At 40.5% G+C, this 22712-nt stretch overlaps 1 protein-coding gene across 1 annotated transcript in view; it reads left to right on the forward strand.

Annotated features, from left to right (window-relative positions):
- Positions 1-17679, forward strand: part of LOC140988342 (uncharacterized) — a 66170-nt gene extending 48491 nt beyond the window's left edge. Inside the window, exon 9 of the mRNA XM_073457371.1 lies at positions 17447-17679. Within this exon, the coding sequence (XP_073313472.1) occupies positions 17447-17679 (233 nt within the window). The remainder of the gene's footprint in view (positions 1-17446) is intronic.
- The last annotated feature ends 5033 nt before the right edge of the window (positions 17680-22712 follow it).

Raw genomic sequence — 22712 nt, forward strand, 5'->3', positions numbered from 1 at the left:
TTTAGTCCGAATCACATGGAGATGTGAACCCACGGCTAGTTGTATCAATGAACCATTGAGGGCCACACAAGTACTAGCTTTCTAGATCCCGTTGAGAAGTAAAATAGTTCAATGTGTTGAACGGCTTATAAATGAGTTTATAGGCGTAAGGAAAAATAGAAGTATGACTTCTATGAGAGAAATGTAAATTTTAATTTATGGAAGTGTTCCTAAATTAAAAGTTGGCCAAGTGAATAATGTATTTGAAAATTGTGATTTTCATAAATATTATTATGGACTAAATTAAATTAATTCAAATGTTGAATTAATTAAACACTAGTGGACCTAGTAGAGTCCAAATAATTAAATTAATTCAAGTGTTGAATTAATTAAATATCATTGGGCCTTGAAGAGCCCAATTGGAAATAATTATTTAACTAGTGGGCTTGAGTAAAATCAAGTAAAGGATTAATTGGGCTCAAATGTGTTTGAGACAATTTAAATTAAAAGTCCATGGGCCCTTGTAAATTGTTACAAGCCCACATGACATTGCATGCTTGGGAGGTGAAAGGTTGGAGAATTCTTTTGATTAAAAAATTGCATGGCATGCAACTTTTTCACTTTTTCTTTTTGCAACACCAAGACAAGAAATTAAGTCATTCTCCCCTTCACTCAAAGAGGCTAGGGCCGAAAATTTTTAAAAAAATTCTCTCCAAGTTTTTCTCTCATTTTCTTCTTCAAGTGTTGAGGAAGAAATATTCTTCTCCTTGAAAAATCCTCTTAATTTTCTAATGCAAATTAAGAGGGGATTTACCTAGCAAGTGGTGGGCCTAATTTTTGAAGGTTGGAGAGCTTGTAGACTTGTCATCCTTGAAGAGCCAAGTTGTTTACAACTTGGTTGGTGCCATTCATCAATCTCTTGAGATTGATAGGTAAATTTCTTAACACCCTATGAATGTCATATTTTGTGTTTAGTGTATTTGCTACACATTAAATCAAGGTGGCCGAAAATTTATTATGAACAATAAAAATTTTAAACTTCCGTTGCGCTTCCGGTCACCGTAACCGATGCCCTTTCAAGACGGACCCGTATACGGACCCGGTAACGGGGTCCGTGTACTCGCATTTTTGGGAAAAGTTTAATGTTTGCTTTGGGGTTCGATGTCAGGGTTTAGTGCAAGGTTTACCAAGGTCGAGTCAGGGGAAATTTTAGAATGTCCTAAGAAATGATTGAGCTTGAGAGTAACCATGATAAGTACGTCTAAGCTATGCAAGTTAAGTATGCAGTTTCATGTTAGTACGTGCAGCAGCGACGGCCGCGATCGAAGTCCAACGAATTCCTCAACGCCAATTAAGTATGTACGACGTGCAAGAAAATATTTTAAGTTTTTGAGGTATGCTAAATGTCTTGTGACCGAATTATGTTTAGGATTGGAAAGCGTTAAATTATGAACGGGGACCAATCCGTCCGTTAAATTATGAACGGGTTTAGATCGTGATTGGAAAGCGTTAAATTATGAACGGGTACCAATCAGCCCGTTAAATTATGAACGGGGATCTCATGTATGGGGCAGTGGATACGGCTCTGTCAGCCCAGTACTGTGGTTTGTCTGATCAGGCATTTATTATATATGGTTTACTTGCTTTGAAACATGCCACCACGAAAAATGATGAAGTTATGTATGTTCAAGTATGCAAGCATGTTAAGAAAGTTTACGTCGACGGCACGTCTAATTATGTACGTACGTATGTTCAAGTTCATTTTGCAAGTTCAAGTTTCAAGTATGTATGTCCTATTTTAAAGTTGCATGTGGTTTTATTATGTATTACTTGCTATTCCAGTTTATATGTGTTGAGTCTTTATACTCACTAGACTTGATCGATGCAAGTGAGGATGTCTATGAGGAGACAGGAGGTGGCGACAAGGAGCAGGCTTGGACTGAGCGGGAGGCTAAACCCGAGGACCGCCCACGTCATTTTTAATGTTTTTATGCAAGTTTAAATTTACTCTGATTTTATGTTTTGATGTTAGATGTTATGAACAAGCTTTCCTTTTAACAAAATTTTATTGGTGATGGATGATTCCAAAGATATTTTTATGAACGATGAGTTGACGACCATATAGATGTTTATATTTAAGAAAATTTTTAATTCTTCCGCAAATTTTAAGTAGTAAAAGTAAGGTGCGTCACAGTTGGTATCCGAGCGGTGTTCTTGTAAAGGGTTATACTTACTGCAAGTCGCAAGAAGCTCTCGAAGTCACACCTCAAGTTTGTGAGTTTTAAAATTTTGCATTATGTATGTAGTTAGCACTGAATCATGATTTCAGCATGTCCATGTTTTGAGTTAAATTTCGTGCATCTTAGGATATTGTTATTATATTCATGCATATTGGGTTTACGTGTTGGGTAAATTGTTGGAACAGTATGCCTCCCAGACGTCTGATTAACCGGGACGTTAGGGATGAGAACAGTGAGCATCGCGATGAGGAGAGGGTCACTCCTCCTTGTCCACCTCCGGATATGCAGGCACAGATGCTTGCAGGTATGACGCAGTTCTTCGCGCAGTTTACGGGGAACCAGGCTGCAGCAATGGGTGCAGGGGAGAGGCCCAGGCCTGAGGCTGTCGACGAGAGGTTCAGAAGGATGAGTCCAAAGGAGTTCTCGCGTACCACTGACTCGATGATAGCGGAAGGATGGATTAAGTCCATCGAGGTAATCTCTGATTTCATGGAACTGACCGATGCTGATAGGGTCAGGTGTACCACGTTCCTTGATGCGAACACGGGTGGTCAAGCTCCAAGGAAAGCGTGGGATCCTTTAGAGTTGCCGGAGGGACCAATCACAAGAGGACGGCTAAAGAAATTCAAAGAGGCGCTACAAGGGCTTATGAGCAATAAAGAAGGACTTACAAGCAAGGTGCAGAGTGCTGATGGGTTCGTGATGCATGGGAGTAAGTTTGGGAGTCATAAGAACACCATTCAAGTGATGAACGAAGAAAACATCCAGAATGACCAGCGCCCGAGCGGTAAAATACTATCGCCCGAGCGCCAAACGTACTGACCAAGAGGTGATTTCCAGAACACTCGGCGCTCGAGCGGTCATTTTCTACCGCCCGAGCGCGAATAGCCAGAAGACCTGGCGCTCGAGCGGTCAAATTCTGTTGCCCGAGCGCACCTGCTGCGAGAAGAAAATCTGGTTTCCTTGTTAAGAATCCTAATTATCTTGGTAACTTGATTTTGAGCATCTTTTAGATTTTTACACAATATTATGGACGAAAATTGGAACATTATAGAGATTATTATTGAGTTTATCAAAGTTTTTGAGTTTTCTCTCAACTTTTCAAGGCTTTAGCTTTGTTTTCAAAAATCAAACTTATCAAAGTTTTAAATTTGTGGCGTTTGTCGATCGTGTCTTGCGCGGATTGTGAAAGACGAGTTCTTTGAAGTTTCGATTGTTTCTTTTGTGATTGTTTATTACTAAACAGCGTCGTTTAGGGGTGAATATCACGTAATTCCTCGAATCAAAAGATCGGGACATCGTAACAACGATCCTTGTTCGTTATAGAATTGAGGACGCGATTCATATTTAATGTCGTTTGCTTTTCATCGTACGAGGATTCATATCATTTGGTATCAGAGCTTAGGTCCATTGAATTCAAGTAAGTTTATCACGTTATTATCTCGTCTATTATCAGATCTGTTATCATTTCGTTCCTTTTTCAGATCTATATTTTTAGTATATCGTTCTTCGTCAGTTTTTGAAATTTTTGGTGATTTTTTTTGTTAGGAATTTCGAGTAAGTACTCAGAAAAAAAAAACCAAAAATCCGAAAATTCACCATTATTTCCTTTTTGTATTTTGTTCTATTCCTTTTTGTGAGTCATATACAAGTGCCTCACACAGTCAAAAAAAATAATATTTACCTTCAAATTGCTTGTCTCCGCAGTCCAAGTGTGTCGATCACATTTGTTCACAAGTTCAACTTGATTGTTTGATATACAAATACAAAGCTTGAGAACACTTTCGAGAGCACTATCAAATTCGAGTGAAAACATTTGAGTGCGAGTGTTATTTCTTTGGAGTGACGGTGAGTATTTGTTGTGAGCAAAAAAAAACTAGAGAGGAGTGACGAGCGACTTTTCTTTGGAGTGACCGTGAGGACTTTGGTGAGAAATATTTTGTTTTCTACTAACGTTTTCTTGCAGGTACAAATCTTAAATTAAATGGAGAAGGAGGTATGAGATAGTTCGAACCTAGGATTGTCTAAGGTTCAAATGGAGGCGTTGTTTGGGCATTTTAGTAGGATGATGAGGGTCGAGTTGGAGCCATTGCACGAGAGGATGAGTAGGCTTGAAGTTAGTACTAGTAGAGATAAATCTAAGCCTAAAAATGTGGGTAGAGGAGAAGAAGAGGAAGATTATGATTTGGGAGGAGATGAGGAGAGCCAAAAGGAAAATTGGGGTAGGAATGGAAGAGGGAGAGGATTTGGTAGAGGTAGAAGAGAAGCCACACGGGGTAGATACAATGACAGGAATAGGGAGGATGCTAATATGGGTAGTATTAAGATGAAGGTTCCTTCGTTCCATGGGAAATCTGACCCGGAGGCTTACTTAGAATGGGAAAAGAGGGTAGAGTTTGTGTTTGAATGTCACCACTACTCCGAACAAAAGAAGGTTAGGTTGGCAGTGGTGGAATTTTTAGACTATGCTCTCTTTTGGTTGGATCAATTAGTGACCACTAGGAGGAGTTATAATGAGAGACCCATTGAAACTTGGAATGAGATGAAGAGGGTCATGAGGAAGAGGTTTGTGCCCAACCACTACTATAGGGAGATGTTTAAGAGGCTACAAACTTTGAGGTAAGGGGTAAGGAGTGTTGAGGACTACTATAAGGAGATGGAGGTAGTCATGATTAGGGCAAATATTGAGGAAGATAGTGAGGCGACGATGGCTTGTTTTCTTTGTGGTTTAAACAGGGAGATTCAAGATCAAGTGGAGCTTCGGCACTACTTGGATCTAGACGAAATGGTGCAAATGGCCATAAAAGTGGAGCAACAACTCAAGAGGCGTGGAGTTGGCTGCACCAATTAAACCGGGGGTTCATCACCTTCTTGGCGACCAAATGTGGCAAAACGTGATGAAAATAAAGTGGTGATCAAACCCAAGGTAGAGACCAAACAAGAGGCGCCTAAACAAGGAGTGCATGGTAAATCTGAAAGTCCTTCTAATCGATCTAGAGATGTTAAATGCTTTAGGTGTCAAGGGTTAGGTCATATTGCTAGTGAATGTCCTAATAAAAGGGTAATGATTTTAAATGACTATGGTGAGTATGAATCTCATAGTGAGGATGATGATGATGATGAGATGCCTGCATTAGAGGATCCTGACGAGGGTTATGAGGCGGTTGTAGGTGAAGCACTAGTGACTAGGCGAATTATGAGTGCCCAAGTCAAGGAGGAGGAGACAAACCAACGAGAGAACTTGTTCCATACTAGGTGTTTTGTAAATCAAAAAGTTTGCAATCTCATCATAGATGGGGGGAGTTGTACTAATGTAGCAAGTGTTGAGATGGTAGAAAAATTTGGTTTACCTACATTAAAGCATCCTCAACCATATAGGCTTCAATGGTTGAATGATTGTGCGGAGGTGAAGGTCACAAAACAAGTGCTAGTGCCTTTTGCTATTGGGAAGTATGTGGATGAGATCTTGTTTGATGTGGTACCCATGCATGCATGTCATATCTTGTTGGGTAGACCTTGGCAATATGATAGGCGGGTGACACATGATGGGTTCAAGAATAGGTACTCCTTTGAATTGAAGAAAGAAACCATTGTATTACTTCCTTTGTCCCCAAAGCAAGTGTCGGAGGACCATTTTAAAAAAAAAGAGGAGAGATGAGGCCGAAAAAAAGAGTGAACTAAAAAGTGAGATGGCCTTTGAGAATAAAAATGAAATGGCTGAAAAAAAGAGTGATCAAAAGAGTGAGACGGCCATACAAAAGAAAAATGAGAGGAAAGAGACCAAAAAAAAATCATATATGGCCCAAAAAAGTGAATTGAAGCAATTGATGCACACACATGAACCACTTGTGTTGATTCTTTATAAAGAGATCCTCTTTAACACAAGTGATATAGCCGGGACCCTTCCGAGCATTGTTGTTTCACTTTTGCAGGAATTTGATGATATATTTCCGGAGGAACTACCTCAAGGACTACCACCATTGAGGGGTATTGAGCACCAAATTGATTTTGTACCCGGGAGTGCATTGCCAAACCGTCCAGCATATAGGAGCAATCCGGAGGAGACTAAGGAGCTTCAACGGCAGGTAAGTGAGTTGTTAGATAAGGGTTTTGTGCGTGAGTCCATGTCTCCTTGTGCTGTGCCTGTGTTATTAGTTCCTAAGAAAGATGGCTCATGGCGTATGTGTGTGGATTGTAGGGCAATCAATAACATAACCATTAAGTATAGGCATCCCATACCTAGACTAGATGATATGTTAGATGAATTGCATGGTGCATGTGTCTTTAGTAAAATTGACTTGAAGAGTGGTTATCACCAAATAAGAATGAGAGAAGGTGATGAGTGGAAAACTGCTTTTAAAACCAAATACGGGTTATATGAGTGGATGGTCATGCCTTTTGGCTTAACTAACGCTCCTAGCACCTTTATGAGGTTAATGAATCATGTTTTGCGTGCACACATAGGAAAGTTTGTTGTTGTTTATTTTGATGATATCCTAGTGTATAGCAAAAACTTGGATGAGCATGTTAATCACTTGAGACTTGTACTAATCACACTAAGGGCTGAGAATTTATATGCTAACTTAAAGAAATGTGATTTTTGTACGAGCAAACTTGTCTTTCTGGGTTTTGTGGTAAGTTCACAGGGTATACAAGTTGATGAAGACAAGGTAAGTGCCATTCGAGATTGGCCAACGCCTACTACTGTTGGTCAAGTTCGAAGTTTTCATGGTCTTGCAAGCTTCTATAGGAGGTTTGTAAAAGATTTTAGCACACTGGCAGCACCAATGACGGCGGTGATCAAGAAGAACGTTCCATTCCATTGGGGCGAGGAGCAAGAGAAGTCTTTTAATCTTATTAAGCAAAAGTTAATTAATGCTCCTTTACTTGTTTTACCTGATTTTGCTAATACCTTTGAAATTGAATGTGATGCTTCAGGTGTAGGTATTGGTGGAGTCTTGATGCAAGGAGGTCGACCGGTGGCATACTTTAGCGAGAAACTCAATGGAGCCGCCCTGAACTATCCCACGTATGATAAGGAGTTCTACGCACTTGTGAGGACTCTAGAGACGTGGCAGCACTACTTGAGACCTAAGGAGTTTGTGATTCATACGGATCATGAATCCCTAAAGCACCTTAAGGGGCAACAAAAGCTGAACAAGCGGCATGCCAAGTGGGTGGCATTCATAGAGACATTCCCCTATATAATCAAGTACAAACAAGGTAAGGAGAATGTAGTGGCCGACGCACTATCACGGAGGTACGTACTAATCTCTACCTTAGAGTCTAAAATTTTGGGGTTTGAGCATGTGAAAGAGTTGTATGTGCTGGATGAGGATTTTAAGAGTGTGTTTGAAACTTGTATGCATGGACCACATGAAAAATTCTATTTGCATCATGGTTTCTTATTTAAAGAAGATAGGTTGTGCATTCCTAAATCTTCAGTTCGTGAATTACTTGTTAGGGAGGCACATGGGGGTGGCTTGATGGGGCATTTTGGTGTGGCTAAAACTTTAAGTGCATTGCATGAACATTTCTATTGGCCACATATGAAACGTGATGTTGAGCGTGTTTGTGAAAAGTGCATAACTTGTAGACAAGCTAAGTCTAGGACACAACCACATGGATTGTATACACCACTTCCCGTCCCTAGTGAACCTTGGGTTGATATTTCTATGGACTTTGTTTTGGGGTTGCCTAGGACAAAGAAGAGGAGGGATTCTGTATTTGTTGTTGTGGATAGATTTTCAAAAATGGCACATTTTATTGCTTGTCATAAAACTGATGATGCTTCTAACATTGCGGATTTGTTCTTTAGAGAAGTCGTTAGGTTGCATGGCATGCCTAGGACTATTGTTTCTGATCGTGATGTTAAATTCTTAAGTTACTTTTGGAAAACATTGTGGGCTAAACTTGGCACAAAATTGTTGTTTTCTACTACGTGTCATCCTCAAACGGATGGACAAACTGAGGTTGTTAATAGAACGTTAGGAACACTTTTGCGTGCTATTCTTAAAAAGAACTTAAAGAATTGGGACGAATGTTTACTATTTGTTGAGTTTGCTTATAATCGATGCGTGCATTCTACTACCAATTATTCGCCGTTTGAACTTGTTTATAGTTTTAATCCTTTGACTCCGTTGGATTTGATGTCTTTAACTGTGAGTGAAAGGTTAAACATGGATGGCAAGAAGAAAGCTGAATTTGTTAGGAGATTGCATGAAAAGGCCAAGGCCAACATTGACAAGAAGAATGAGCAATACACCAAGCAAGCCAACAAGGGGAAGAAAAAAGTGGTGTTTGAAAAGGGTGATTGCGTATGGCTACACTTGAGGAAGGAAAGGTTTCTTGAGAAGCGACGTTCCAAGCTACTACCGAGGGGTGATGGGCCATTTCAAGTCCTCGAAAGGATCAATTACAATGCCTGCAAACTTGATCTACCAGGTGAGTATAACGTTACTTCTACTTTTAATGTTAGTGATCTTTCTTTGTTTGATGTAGGTGATGAACAAGATTTGAGGACAAATCCATTCAAGAAGGGGAGGATGATGCGAACACGGGTGGTCAAGCTCCAAGGTAAGCGTGGGATCTTTTAAAGTTGCCGGAGGGACCAATCACGAGAGGACAGCTAAAGAAATTCAAAGAGGCACTACAATGGCTTATGAGCAATAAAGAAGGACTTACAAGCAAGGTGCAGAGTGCTGAAGGGTTCGTGATGCATGGGATTAAGTTTGGGAGTCATAAGAACACCATTCAAGTGATGAACGAAGAAAACATCCAGAATGACCCGCGCCCGAGCAGTAAAATACTACCGCCCGAGCGCCAAACATACTGACCAAGAGGTGATTTCCAGAACACTCGGCGCTCGAGCGGTCATTTTCTACCGCCCGAGCGTGAATAGGCAGAAGACCTGGCGCTCGAGCGGTCAAATTCTGCTGCCCGAGCGCGCCTGCTGCGAGAAGAAAATCTAGTTTCCTTGTTAAGAATCCTAATTATCTTGGTAACTTGATTTTGAGTATCTTTTAGATTTGTACACAATATTATGGACGAAAATTGGAACATTATAGAGATTATTATTGAGTTTATCAAAGTTTTTGAGTTTTCTCTTAACTTTTCAAGGCTTTAGCTTTGTTTTCAAAAATCAAACTTATCAAAGTTTTAACTTTGTGGCGTTTGTCGATCGTGTCTTGCGCGGATTGTCAAAGACGAGTTCTTTGAAGTTTCGATTGTTTCTTTTGTGATTGTTTATTACTAAACCACGTCGTTTAGGGGTGAATATCACATAATTCCTTGAATCAAAATATCGGGACATCGTAACAACGATCCTTGTTCGTTATAGAATTGAGGACGCGATTAATATTTAATCTCGTTTGCTTTTCATCGTACGAGGATTCATATCATTCCTTCTGTCAGGGGACGCTAGACTATGGTGGTAGAGTGCGTTGATGGCAGTTAACTTGCAGACCTTGTCTTGGGCTGGATTCAAGGAAGTGTTCTTCGCCAAGTACTTTACTGAGGAAGTACGAGCCAGACTGACTAGGGAATTTATGACGCTGCGACAAGGAGACAGCAGTGTTGCTGAGTTTGTTAGGAGGTTTGAGAGGGGGTGTTACTTCGTACCCCTCATTTCGAATGATGTCCAGGCAAAGCTTAGACATTTCTTGGATGGATTACGGCCAATCTTGCGCCGTGATGTGAGGGTAGCTGGCCCCACTTCTTATGCAGCCGTCGTATCAAGGGCTTTGGCGGCAGAACAAGACCAGCAGGATATTGATGCCGACACGTTGGGCAAGAGGCCCTACCAGGCACCACAGCACCAACAGCAGCAGCAGCATCAGCATCAGCGACCCCAGCACAAGAGGTCGTACCAAGGGCCACCAGGGAAGAAACCTTATCAGGGACCGCCGAAGGGCAAGGGTCCAATTCAGCAGCAGGGAGCACCTCAGAAGCCTGGAAATTTCCCTGTGTGTCCTAAGTGCAACCGTCAGCATCCAGGGAAATGTTTATATGGATAAGGAAGTGCTTCATGTGTGGAGCCAGTGACCACATGCTAAAGGAGTGCCCACAGTGGAAGCAGCCGACTCAGGGCAGAGTATTCGCCATGCATGCACAGGAGGCGAATCCAGACACGACTTTGCTGACCGGAAATATTTTCATTAAGAGAATAGCCACTCAGGCCTTGATAGATTCAGGAGCCACCCACTCATTCATATCAGAGACATTCGCTAGTCACTTGTACATCAAGTCCATAGGACTCGATTTGAATTATTCAGTAACAGTCCCATCAGGGTAAGAGCTGTCAGCTACTAGTGTGGTCAGAGACATTGATCTGGAATTGCACGGCCACCTAGTATATGCCGACTTGATCGTCTTGCCGATGCCGGAATTTGACATTATTTTGGGAATGGACTGGTTGACAAAGAACAGAGTTTCGATCGACTTTCAGAAGAGATCAGTTTTGGTTAGACCGTTGGGCATGGAGCAGTTTCTGTTTGAACCAGCCAGATGGAGGAGTTTTCCACGGATGATCTCTTGCATGCAGGCATCTAGACTCATTTCCAAGGGGTGTCAGGCCTTCTTGGCCAGCATTATTTCTGTACCTGACATACCCACTCCGTCTTTATCAGAGGTGCCAGTAGTCAGAGACTTCCCAAACGTCTTTCCTGATGACGTCACAGGTCTTCCACCAGAGAGAGAGGTGGAGTTTGCAATTGAGCTCATGCCAAGCACAGTGCCAATCTCTAAGGCACCGTACCGATTAGCTCCAGCTGAGATGTTAGAACTCAAGCAGCAGATTCAGGAGCTTCTCGACAAGGAATTTATGCTCGCCTTGGGGCGCACCAGTGCTTTTTGTAAAGAAGAAGGATGGGAGTATGAGGCTGTGCGTCGATTACCGAGAATTGAACAAGGTAACGATCAAGAACAAATACCCACTTCATAGAATCAAAGACTTGTTCGACCAGTTGCAGGGAGCTACAGTGTTTTCTAAGATAGATCTTCGATCAGGGTATCACCAGCTGAAGGTGAAAGATGCAGATGTTCACAAAATGGCCTTCAGGACTAGGTATGGGCATTACGAGTTCTTGGTGATGCCATTTGGATTGACTAATGCTCCAGCAATTTTCATGGACCTCATGAACCGAGTATTTCAGCCTTACCTTGATCGGTTCGTCATAGTATTTATCGACGACATTCTCATTTACTCGAAAAGTCATGAGGAGCACAGTCAGCACTTGAAGACAGTTTTGCAGTCTTTGCAGAGTCGCAAGCTATTTGCGAAGTTCAGTAAGTGTGAATTTGGGTTGGAGAAAGTAGCGTTTTTGGGGCATATAATATCTAGCAGTGGAATTGAGGTGGATCCATCCAAGGTGGCAGCCGTTAAAGATTGGGTTGAGCCGAAGAATGCATCAGAAATCCGCAGGTTTTTGGGTCTAGCCGGTTACCGTATGTTCATCTAGGGATTTTCGTTGATAGCAGTGCCACTCACTTCACTGACCAAGAAGAATGCTAAATTCGCGTGGAGTGACGAATGCTAGAAGAGCTTTGACACTTTGAAGCAAGCTCTTATTTCAGCACCTGTGTTAGACATGCCGACAGGGCAAGGGGATTTTGTGCTATACACCGATGCATCAAAGCTCGGGTTAGGCGCAGTGTTGATGCAGCAGGGTCGAGTTATAGCCTATGCTTCCAGGCAATTGAAAGTGCATGAGAGGAACTATTCGACGCATGACCTGGAGTTAGCCGCCGTTGTGTTTGCGTTGAAGATTTGGATACACTACCTGTACGGCGAGAAATGTCAGATTTTCACTGATCACAAAAGTCTCAAGTATTTCTTCACGCAAAAAGAACTGAATATGAGACAGAAACGATGGTTAGAGCTGGTAAAAGACTACGACTGCGAAATTAGCTACCATCCGGGAAAGGCTAACGTTGTGGCAGACGCCCTGAGCAGAAAAATCGAAGTCATAGCACAGTTGTCAGTGCAGAGACTTCTTCAGTCCGAGATTCAGAAATTCGGTCTAGAGATTTATCGTAAGGGGAGAGCTCCCAGACTATCTAATCTGACAGTCAAGTTTGATTTGCTAGATCGTATCCGTCAAGGACAGTCTTCAGATGAACAGTTACAGAAGTGGAGACTGAAAGATGAAGCCAAGGGCAGTATGCTCTACTCAGTGTCAGACGGTATTGTGAGATACAAGGGAAGAATGTGGGTGCCTAATGTAGATTCGATCAGAGAAGATATCTTAACAGAGGCACATGCATCTCCGTATTCAATCCACCTAGGAGGTACCAAGATGTACAAAGACCTGCAGATCTTGTATTGGTGGCCAGGGATGAAGAGAGACATCCGCAGATTTGTGTTTGAATGCCTCACTTGCCAGCAGGTGAAGGCAGAGCATCAGAGGCCAGCAGGAATGCTTAAGCCACTCCCTATCCCCTATTGGAAATGGGAGAATATAACTATGGACTTCGTCGTTGGGTTGCCAAAGTCAATTAGAGGTTTTAATGATATTTGGGTCATTGTGGATCGACTCACTAAGTCAGCGCACTTCTTGCTAGTGAAGACGAATTTCTCCATGTCGCAGTATGCAGAGCTTTATATAAGGGAGATCGTTCGATTGCATGGGATCCCAGTTACTATTGTGTCCGACAGGGACCCGAGGTTTACATCTTCATTCTGGAAGAGCCTACATGCAGCTATGGGGACGAAGCTGCAATTCAGTACAACTTTCACCCGCAGACAGATGGTCAGTCGGAGCGAGTGATTCAGATCTTGGAGGATCTATTGCGAGCATGTATGATCGATTTCCAAGTGATGTGGGAATCGAAACTACCTCTAGTGGAGTTTACATACAACAACAGTTTTCAAGCATCCATTGGTATGGCTCCCTATGAGGCATTGAATGGAAGGAAGTTCAGATCACCGATTCATTGTGATGAAGTCGGTGAGAGAGAAGAACTTGGTCCAGAGATAGTTCAGCAGACTGCGGATGTGGTGGTCAAGATTCGTGACAGGATGAAGACCGCCAGAGCCGTCAGAAGAGTTATGCTGACAAAAGGAGGAGAGATCTCGAGTTTGCCGTAGGTGATCACGTTTTTGTAAAGATAGCACCCATGAAGGGTGTTATGAGATTTGGGAAGAGAGGCAAGCTGAATCCGAGATTTATTGTACCTTTCGAAATTCTTGACAGAGTTGGGACACTAGCGTACCGTGTTGTCCTTCCGCCGAATCTGGCTGGGGTACACAATGTGTGCCACGTCTCACTGCTGAGAAAGTACCTAGCTAATCCTTCGCATGTTCTGAGCTACGAGCCGTTACAGTTGGCTCCATATCTGTCTTATGAGGAAAGACCCGTCCGAATCCTAGACAGACAGGAGCGCAGACTTCGGAACAAGGTGACTAAGCTAGTCAAAGTCCGGTGGCTAAACCAATCAGTGGAAGAGGCCACTTGGGAGTCAGAGGCAGATATGAGACTTCGCTACCCGGAGTTGTTCGGTAAGAATTCATTTCGAGGACGAAATTTATATAAGTGGGGAGGAACTGTAGTGCCCAAAATTAGTAAACGTAAATCCCATGCATTATTTAAATTGTTAAATCATTTATTCAAATTTAAAAATGAGCTTTAGCCATGCATGACTTATTTAAAAGTATTATTTTAAATTAATTATGTTTATGTGATGGACGTTAAAATATTTTTCGAGTTTCATGTTTCAGGCGATTATTCGAGGCGGGACGGGATCGAAGAAAAGACCGGTGACGATTTTTTTCTGCAAAATTTTAATGTGGTATTTTATTTTAAGTTAAGGTTGGGGCATATTAATTAATTTATTAAGTTTCAGCATTTTAAAGCCTAAATTATGTATTTAGTGAGTTTAGAATTTTTAAAACTTTTAAAGTTGGCTTTGTGCACTTTATTTTTGTTAAAAGGAGAATTTTATAAAATTAGTGTATATTTTATTTCAAATAAAGGAATTGTTGAGTTAGTGCTTGATTTAACATTAATTAGTGGTTAAACTTTAATTAAGCAATTTTCACTCCCTAAATTTCTACCTAACTCACGCACACACCCTTTCTACACACACACTCACGTAACACACACACACACACACACACAATTCTTTGCACTCCTATTTCAGAATTTTTGAGGTAAAAACTTAGGGTTCTTGAGAGCAAGAGCAGCCGCCCCTCCCTCTTCATTTTCCCAGCAAGTTTTCATCACTTTTCTTCAAGAAAAATCGAGCCACGTTCAACCCGGATCAACCTCGCATCTTTCCCCGCGTCGGTATCGCCATTTCGGTAAAGTTTATCATCATAAGGCACGTATAATCTCTCTTTTGCTACGTCGATCATGTCATATTATGTGTTGCGTTATTTTATGCATAAAATTCATGTATGATGTTGTGGGGACCCGGACGCTAATTCCAATTTTAATCATTCTTAGGAATTATTCAATAAATTATATAACAGGGTTTAAAATTTTTTTTTTCTAAATACAAAGCGGAAACGTAATGTAAATCAATCCGAAATACATAATAAATATAAACATACAATTCCTGTATTGTCTACGATAATTCAACTTGGTTCAACTACATATCAGTGTTGAGTCCTAATTAATTCTGGGCCCGGATCTCCACGCTATCTAGTCCAGCCTCGTTCTCTTCTTGACCCTGATCCTGTCCCACCTGTTGTCATGCACACATACAAACAAGACAACAGCCGGATAACTCCGGTGAGAATTACATTCTCAGTATAAATCATGTATACATGCAATCATGCAAACAATATAAAAGCATATCACAGGCATTCATAACATGTATCAAAATCAGAAACATGAATGAAGTATTCATCGCATGTATCAGAATCCGAAACATGAATCAATATCAATAATAAATCATATTCTAAAGATGTACCATAATCAGGAACATAATTCAATATCAAGCAATGAATCACTCTCCGTGATTCTCATACTCAGACTCGACTTAGTCCTAATCTAGGGATCCCGATCTGAAAAAGAACATACACCCACCTACACTCCCGATCGGGGTGATGGTACGTTTTTGTTCACGGACTTTAGCCCTTTCCATACCGAACATCAGTAATAGAAGAAACTACAATTCTATCCACTTCGATATGACCAAACGTCCGATGTCCTGACCTATCCATCAAAGACTATGGCACTTCCGCCATATTCCTATCCTGTGACAATGTGCAATGTGCCAGTGACGATTCTATCACTATCAGGCATTTATGTCACAAGATGACTCATCTACTACTCGTCTAAAATCAATAGAGCAAGCATATCAATTCATAAATTACAAATATCAATGCAATAAAATAAAATATGTGATTTAGGGAAACTCAAGTCAAATCTAGCTCGAGTTGTGCAATCCCGAATCAACATTAATTTATACCTTTCTCTTCTCGGTCTGACGAAGACGAAGTCTCGAATTCAACTCTGTCCATACCCAATCTGGTAATGACAATCGAATAGGTACAATATCAATATACAACTCAATTCAATACCTGTTCTGATCAATACTTTAATCAAAACACAATCTGATCAATATCAACAATACAATGATACAATCTCAATCAATCGTGAATCTGAGCAATATCAATCTACTGATGTTTCGACGGCATAACAATACAATCTTGATAACCCCGTCAATATCAACATCACAGATATAATACCAGAACTCCTAATCAATATCGGTACAACTCATAATCAATAACAATACAATCCTGATATCGAATATTTATCAAATCAATTCTGAAAATCATAACAATTACATAAACAATCTGTTCTTCGATCTGACTTCAAATATACGATGTCTACTATGTCAAGAACACTATATATCAATCACATCTGATTCTTGCAATGTCATAATTTCAAATCATTTCTAAATGTAACAAAACTTACGTCCAGTTGTAGCCTGCGTTTGTAGGAACACAGTACTGAAGTTGGATACAAAATCGAACGGGCGGATCTTTCACAAACTTCAAATTTCTAAACTAAAAGGCGTAAGGACTATTTCCTCACTTTCCTCAACCTTTTCTTGTTTCTTCTTTTTGACTCAACTGAAGGAATGTCATTTATATATATCATGTTGCATGAAATTGAAACGTGTCTCTTTCTTCAAACATTTCTGTCGCCGCTCGGGCAGTGCTACACTACCGCTCGGGCGCGGCATTTTCTGCCAAGCACTTTTCTTATGGCACATTGGCGCTCGGGCGGTTACAAACTACCGCTCGGGCGCCGCACCTTCTGCCCGAAACATATATTTGATGAACACTGGCGCTCGGGCGGTCAACAACTACCGCTCGGGCGCCAACAGTTCTGTCCAAAAAAATAGCATACTTCATATGCTTTGCCCAATCTGGTCTGGACTGGCCCGTCTATAATCATATTAGGTAGTTCATAATCAATCATCTCAGATTAACAGAATCAAAATCTCGGGCATTACATTTCTCCCCCCCTAAGATCGGATTTCGTCCTCGAAATCACAGGTAATCAACTCAAATATCAAAACGAAATGTATAGTAACGGTTAATCAGAAAACTCATCTGAATGAACAATTCTGAAATCTCAGTCTCATATCAGATTCTGTCTTTCATGTAATCTCTTTAATGCCCTGTCAACTTTACCGTATTTTCAACAGCAGAATAATCTTCATTCAGAATTACCTTTCTTTCACAGATCTCCAATTTCAATCTGGACTTATATAATGCAAGAAGTATACTTTCATAATACTACTCGACATGACTCGTAACCGGATCAATCCCAAAATCCTGGTTATACACTATCTGTATTTACCAATCAATAGCTCATGATAGATCAACCTCATCATCTCCTATCAAATTTGTTAATCCCTGTCAAGGTTATATCCAATCCTCGGCCTCAAATATCAACAGTCATCGTCCGACGTTGGCATATTTATTTTATCTATTCTGAGCTGTCTTCATTTCTTTTCTGAATCAGCTTCACTTTTTCGATCATATCTCTGATCATGTCAGGTCCAATCTCAGGTACCTCAGAGATATCGTCCCAATACAGAAGGGATCTAAAATGCTTGCCGTACAACCCTTCAAACGATGCCATCTCTATACTCTTTTGATAGCTGTTGTTGTACGAAAACTCACAAAGAGGCAAAGAATCTTGCCAACTAGTGCCAAAATCTAGCACTACAGATTAATGTTCAAACATTGAAATGGAATGAGTTTAAAGATTTGTTCTATGACAAGTACTTTCCTAGCGATGTTAAAGCCCGCAAGATGAAAGAATTCTTGGAGCTAAAGCAAGGGACAATGAGCATGAATGATTACATATTGAAGTTTGAAGAAGGTTGTCTTTTTGTTCCTTTCATTGCTAGCAACGACAAAGATAGAGCCGAGCATTTTATGCGGGGTTTGAGAGCGGAGAATCGAAGAGATGTTCGAATGTCGAAGGCTAATTCTTAAAAGGAGATTGTTGAGAAAGCATTAATGGCCGAATATGATGAGAAAGAGATTGATAAAGAAAGATAATTCAGGAGGCAAAAATTTGTCCAAACGGGTCAAGCTTCAGTTCAAGGAGGAAGAGGAGGACACAAGGGGAAAGGAAAGGATGAATATCGTGGTAAAGCTCCTGCGGTGCCATCTGAATCAGATAAGCCTTTATGTCCTAAATGCCACAAACCACATAAAGGAGAGTGACTTGTTAAAAGCAACAAATGTTATTGATGTGGAGGTGTTGGGCACATAGCGATCAATTGCACTCAATTATCGGAAAAGGGCCGAGTTCAGTGGCGTATTTTCTCTTTGACCAAGGAAAGAATTAATCCTGATTCGTCAATCATTTCAGATACTATTCTTATTTCAGGCAAGGTAGCTACTACTCTTATTGATACTGGCGCCACACATTCTTTTATATCTGAGCAATTTATGCATTCTCTGGGTCTTGCTCTTATTGGTGAAATTGTCCACTTTTCTATTGTGCTTCCTTCGGGAGATTATATTCATTCTTCAAGTCTGATTCGAGCGTGCCCTGTTCAAGTAGATGAGGAATTGTTGAATGCTGATTTGATTGTCATTCTCATGATTGAGCTTGCTGTTATTTTGGGAATGGATTGGTTATCTACTTATCGAGCTGTGATAGATTGTGTAGCCAAGACAGTGCATTTTCCTCTAGGACATGGTGATAGCAGGGTCTTCATGGGGTCAGGTACTTCTCTTGGCCTTTCTTTTATTTCTTGCTTGCAAATGCAACGGATGTTGGTTAAGGGTTGTCATGGGTTTCTAGCATCGGTGGTGGATATAACTAGAGAAGGGAGTGGGAATATGAGTGACATTGATATTGTGAGGGATTATCTTGATGTTTTTGAGGATGATGTGTCGGGATTGCCACCGGATAGAGAGGTGGAATTTGTTATTGATATTGTACCAGGTACCGCACCGATTTCTAAAGCCCCTTATCGAATGGCCCAAACTGAAATGAAAGAATTGAAGAGTAAATTGCAAGAGTTATTAGATAAGGGTTTTACTAGACCAAGTTCATCTCCATGGGGGGCACCGGTATTATTTGTGAAGAAGAAAGATGGGTCCTTGAGACTGTGTATTGACTATCGAGAGATCAACAAAGTAACGATCAAGAACAAATATCCTCTGCCCAGAATTGATGATCTTTTTGATCAGCTGCAAGGTGCTACTGTATTTTCCAAGATTGATTTGCGGTCAGGGTACCATCAATTGAAAGTAAAGGAGTGTGACATACCTAAGATGGCTTTTCGAACCAGGTATGGTCACTACGAGTTTTTGGTTATGTCGTTTGGATTAACCAATGCTCCTTCTGTATTTATGGAACTTATGAATCGGGTTTTCAAGCCATATTTGGACAGTGTCGTTATTGTCTTCATTGATGATATTTTAATCTATTCAAAGACTCGAGATTTACATAAGAAGCATTTGAGGATCGTGTTACAGCAGTTGAGGGACAACCAATTATATGCTAAATTCAAGAAGTGTGAATGTTGGCTGGAACAAGTTGCATTTTTAGATCATATTGTTTCCAAGGAAGGAATTGCTGTGGATCCGGTTAAGATTGAAGCAGTCAAGAAGTGGCCTATTCCCTTGACAGTTGCTGAGGTACGAAGTTTCCTTGGGTTAGCAGGGTACTATCGTCGTTTTATTGTCGATTTCTTTAAAATAGCCTTGCCACTTACTACTCTGACAAGAAAGACAGTTAAGTTTGAATGGACTAATGAATGTCAGCAAGCATTTCAAGTATTGAAGGACAAATTGACTTCAGCTCCAGTGTTAGCACTTCCTCAGGGAGTTGAAGACTTTGTGGTTTATACAGATGCTTCGAAGAAAGGTCTCGGTGCTGGGTTGATGCAGCGAGGCAAAGTTATTGCTTATGCTTCTCGTCAATTGAAGGATTATGAAAAGAACTATCGAGTCATGATCTTGAGTTGGCAGCTGTGGTATTTGCTTTGAAGATCTGACGACATTATTTATATGGCGTGAAATGTGAAATTTCTCAGATCATAAAAGTCTTAAGTATCTCTTTACTCAGAAAGAACTGAACATGCGTCAGAGAAGGTGGTTAGAACTTGTGAAGGATTATGATTGCACTATCAGTTATCATCCAGGAAAAGCGAATGTGGTTGCTGATGCATTGAGCAAAAAGTCAGGTCTTCAATTGGGTTCTATGATTCCAAAGCCTCTATTGTTGGATTTGCAGAAAAGTGAGATCGCATTGATTGAGGAAGGTACGATCGCTCGACTTTCAGCCTTAGTTATTCGACCGACTTTGGTCGATAGAATTAAACATGAGCAACAGTTGGATACTCTTTTGTTGGATATGAGAGCAAAGGCAGAGAAGAAGGGGAATTCTGAATTTTGATTGAACAGTGATGGCCTGATTACATTTCAAAGTCGTATTTGTCTGCCTATTGGTGATGCTATTTGTCGTGATGTTTTACGGAAGCTCATACTGCACCTTATTCAGTACATCCTGGTGGCACCAAGATGTATCAAGATCTTCGTCGATTGTACTGGTGGCCGGGCATGAAGAAAGATATAGCATAATTTGTTTCTGAATGCTTGACTTGTCAGCAGGTAAAGATTGAGCACCAACAACCGGCGGGCTTGTTGCAATCCTTACCTATACCGCAATGGAAATGGGAACACATCACTATGGATTTTGTTGTTAGGTTGCCAAGAACTCAGAAGGGTTATAATTCTATTTGGGTGATTGTGGATCGATTGACCAAGTCATCACATTTTCTCCCTGTCAAGACGACATATTCTATGACTCAATATGCGGAGACGTATGTCCAAGAAATTGTAAGACTTCATGGGATACCCGTGTCGATTGAGATCGTGATACAAAGTTTACATCTGAATTTTGGAAGAGTCTCCATAGAGCTTTGGGTACAAAGTTGGCCTTTAGCACAGCCTATTATCCTCAGAGCGATGGGCAATCAGAGAGAGTTATACAGATTTTGGAGGATATGTTGAGGACCTGTACTATTGACTTTTCTGGTAGTTGGGATTCAAAGTTACCTCTTGTCGAGTTCACATATAATAACAGCTACCAGTCATCGATTGTGAAAAGGGATCGATTAAGGTGTTCCACTTCGCAACGGAAGTTTTAAAATTGTTTTTCAACAAGGAAAAATTCGAATACCTCACTAGAATGTATAGCAAATACAAAAACACAATATGACATTCATAGGGTGTTTTAGAAAATATACCTATCAATCACAATGGATTGATGATGGCTCCAACTTAGTTGCCAAACAACTAAGCTCTTCAAAGGATGACAATCTACAAGCTTCACCTTTCTTTTGGACTCCTTTCTTCAAATTAGGTCCACCACTAACAAGGTAGATCCACTCTAATTTTGCATTAGAAAAATTAGAGCTTTTTTCTTTGAGAAGTGTGTGCTTTCATCAACAATTGAAGAAAGAAAAATGGAGTATTTTTGGCTTCAAATTTTCGTCCAAAGGGGGTGGGGAGTAGAGAAGGGAAGTCTTTTCTTGGTTGTGGAAAAAGTTAAAGCCAAAAAGTTGCATGCCAGGCCTTGAACAATGAAAAAGTTGTCTCCCAACTCTTCACCTCCCCATGCACATTCTATTTGGGCTTGTAACAATTACAAGGCCCATGGACTTTAATTTAATTGTCTCAAAAAAATTTGAGCCCAATTAAACCTTACTTGATTTTACTAAAACTCACTAGTTTAATAATTATTTCTAATTGGGCTCTACAAGGCCCAATGTTGTTTAATTAATCCAACACTTGAATTAATTTAATTATTTGGACTCTACTAGGTACACTAGTGTTTAATTAATTCAACACTTGAATTAATTTAATTTAGTCCATAATAATGTATATGAAAATCACAATTTTCAAATACATTACTCGTTTGGCTAACTTTTAATTTAGGAACACATCCTCAAATTAAAAGTTACATTCTCCTTATAGAAGTCATACTTCTATTTTATTTACACTTATAAACTCTTTTATAAGCCGTTCAACGCATTGAACTATATTACTTCTCAACGGGATCTAGAAAGTTAGCACTTGTGTGACCCTCAATGGTTCATTGATAAAACTAGCCGTGGGTTCCCATCTCCATGTGATTCGGACTAAACATGTCCTTATACGAGCATACCCCAATTGCTCCATTCTTACTTATCAACTTCTTGATAATAAGAATGTCAGAACTCAAGTTTGATAGTACCCAACCAATCATGTTAAACGCCTAGCAGCATCGCTTACATGATTCCCTAGGTATCAAATGATAGTGCCTGCAAGAACCATTCAATTATGGTTAGCGTACAGTACGGTCCCTTCAACTCATATATCCCGACCGATTCGACAACCATTGGTATATCGAGAGTTGTCAATGAATCGATACTATGTGTCATGTCGTAGTTGCATCGATGGTGTAATCTATGAAACCCCTTTCATAATTACCACCATACTCTGATCAGAGATTTCAAACTACATACACATAGTATATCCATACCCGAAGGTAAGTGGTGAATCCCCGACTACAATGCATCGACTCCTATATGTTTCGACAAAACACCCAACCTTGCCACCTGATGACCCCTTGAGAGTCGGTAAACAAGTCAAAGTGCAATGCTAGCACATAGAGTCTCAATGTTGTCCCGGGTCATAAGGACTAATGGTGTACAACCATAAACTAGGACGTTTCCACTAGATAAGTGAGAACCACTTGGAAAGTCCTTTATGGAGGGTTGTTCAGTGCACTCTACCAGGAGCACCTATCTACATGTTCGGACATCACAATGTCCCCTACCAATGAAACATGGTACTCACATCGCAGATACTAGTCTCAAACTCGAGCGGCCTATATCCTTTTTAGCGGCGGCTGAATCGACTAGGAACTGTTTAGAATATACAATATTGCAAATATGAGATTCATGATACTCATCATATGAGCACCTCATATTCTTTCTACTATTTGTATATTCAAGGACTTT

Source organism: Primulina huaijiensis, chromosome 11 (genome assembly GCF_012295235.1).
Source record: "Primulina huaijiensis isolate GDHJ02 chromosome 11, ASM1229523v2, whole genome shotgun sequence".
NCBI lineage: Eukaryota > Viridiplantae > Streptophyta > Magnoliopsida > Lamiales > Gesneriaceae > Primulina > Primulina huaijiensis.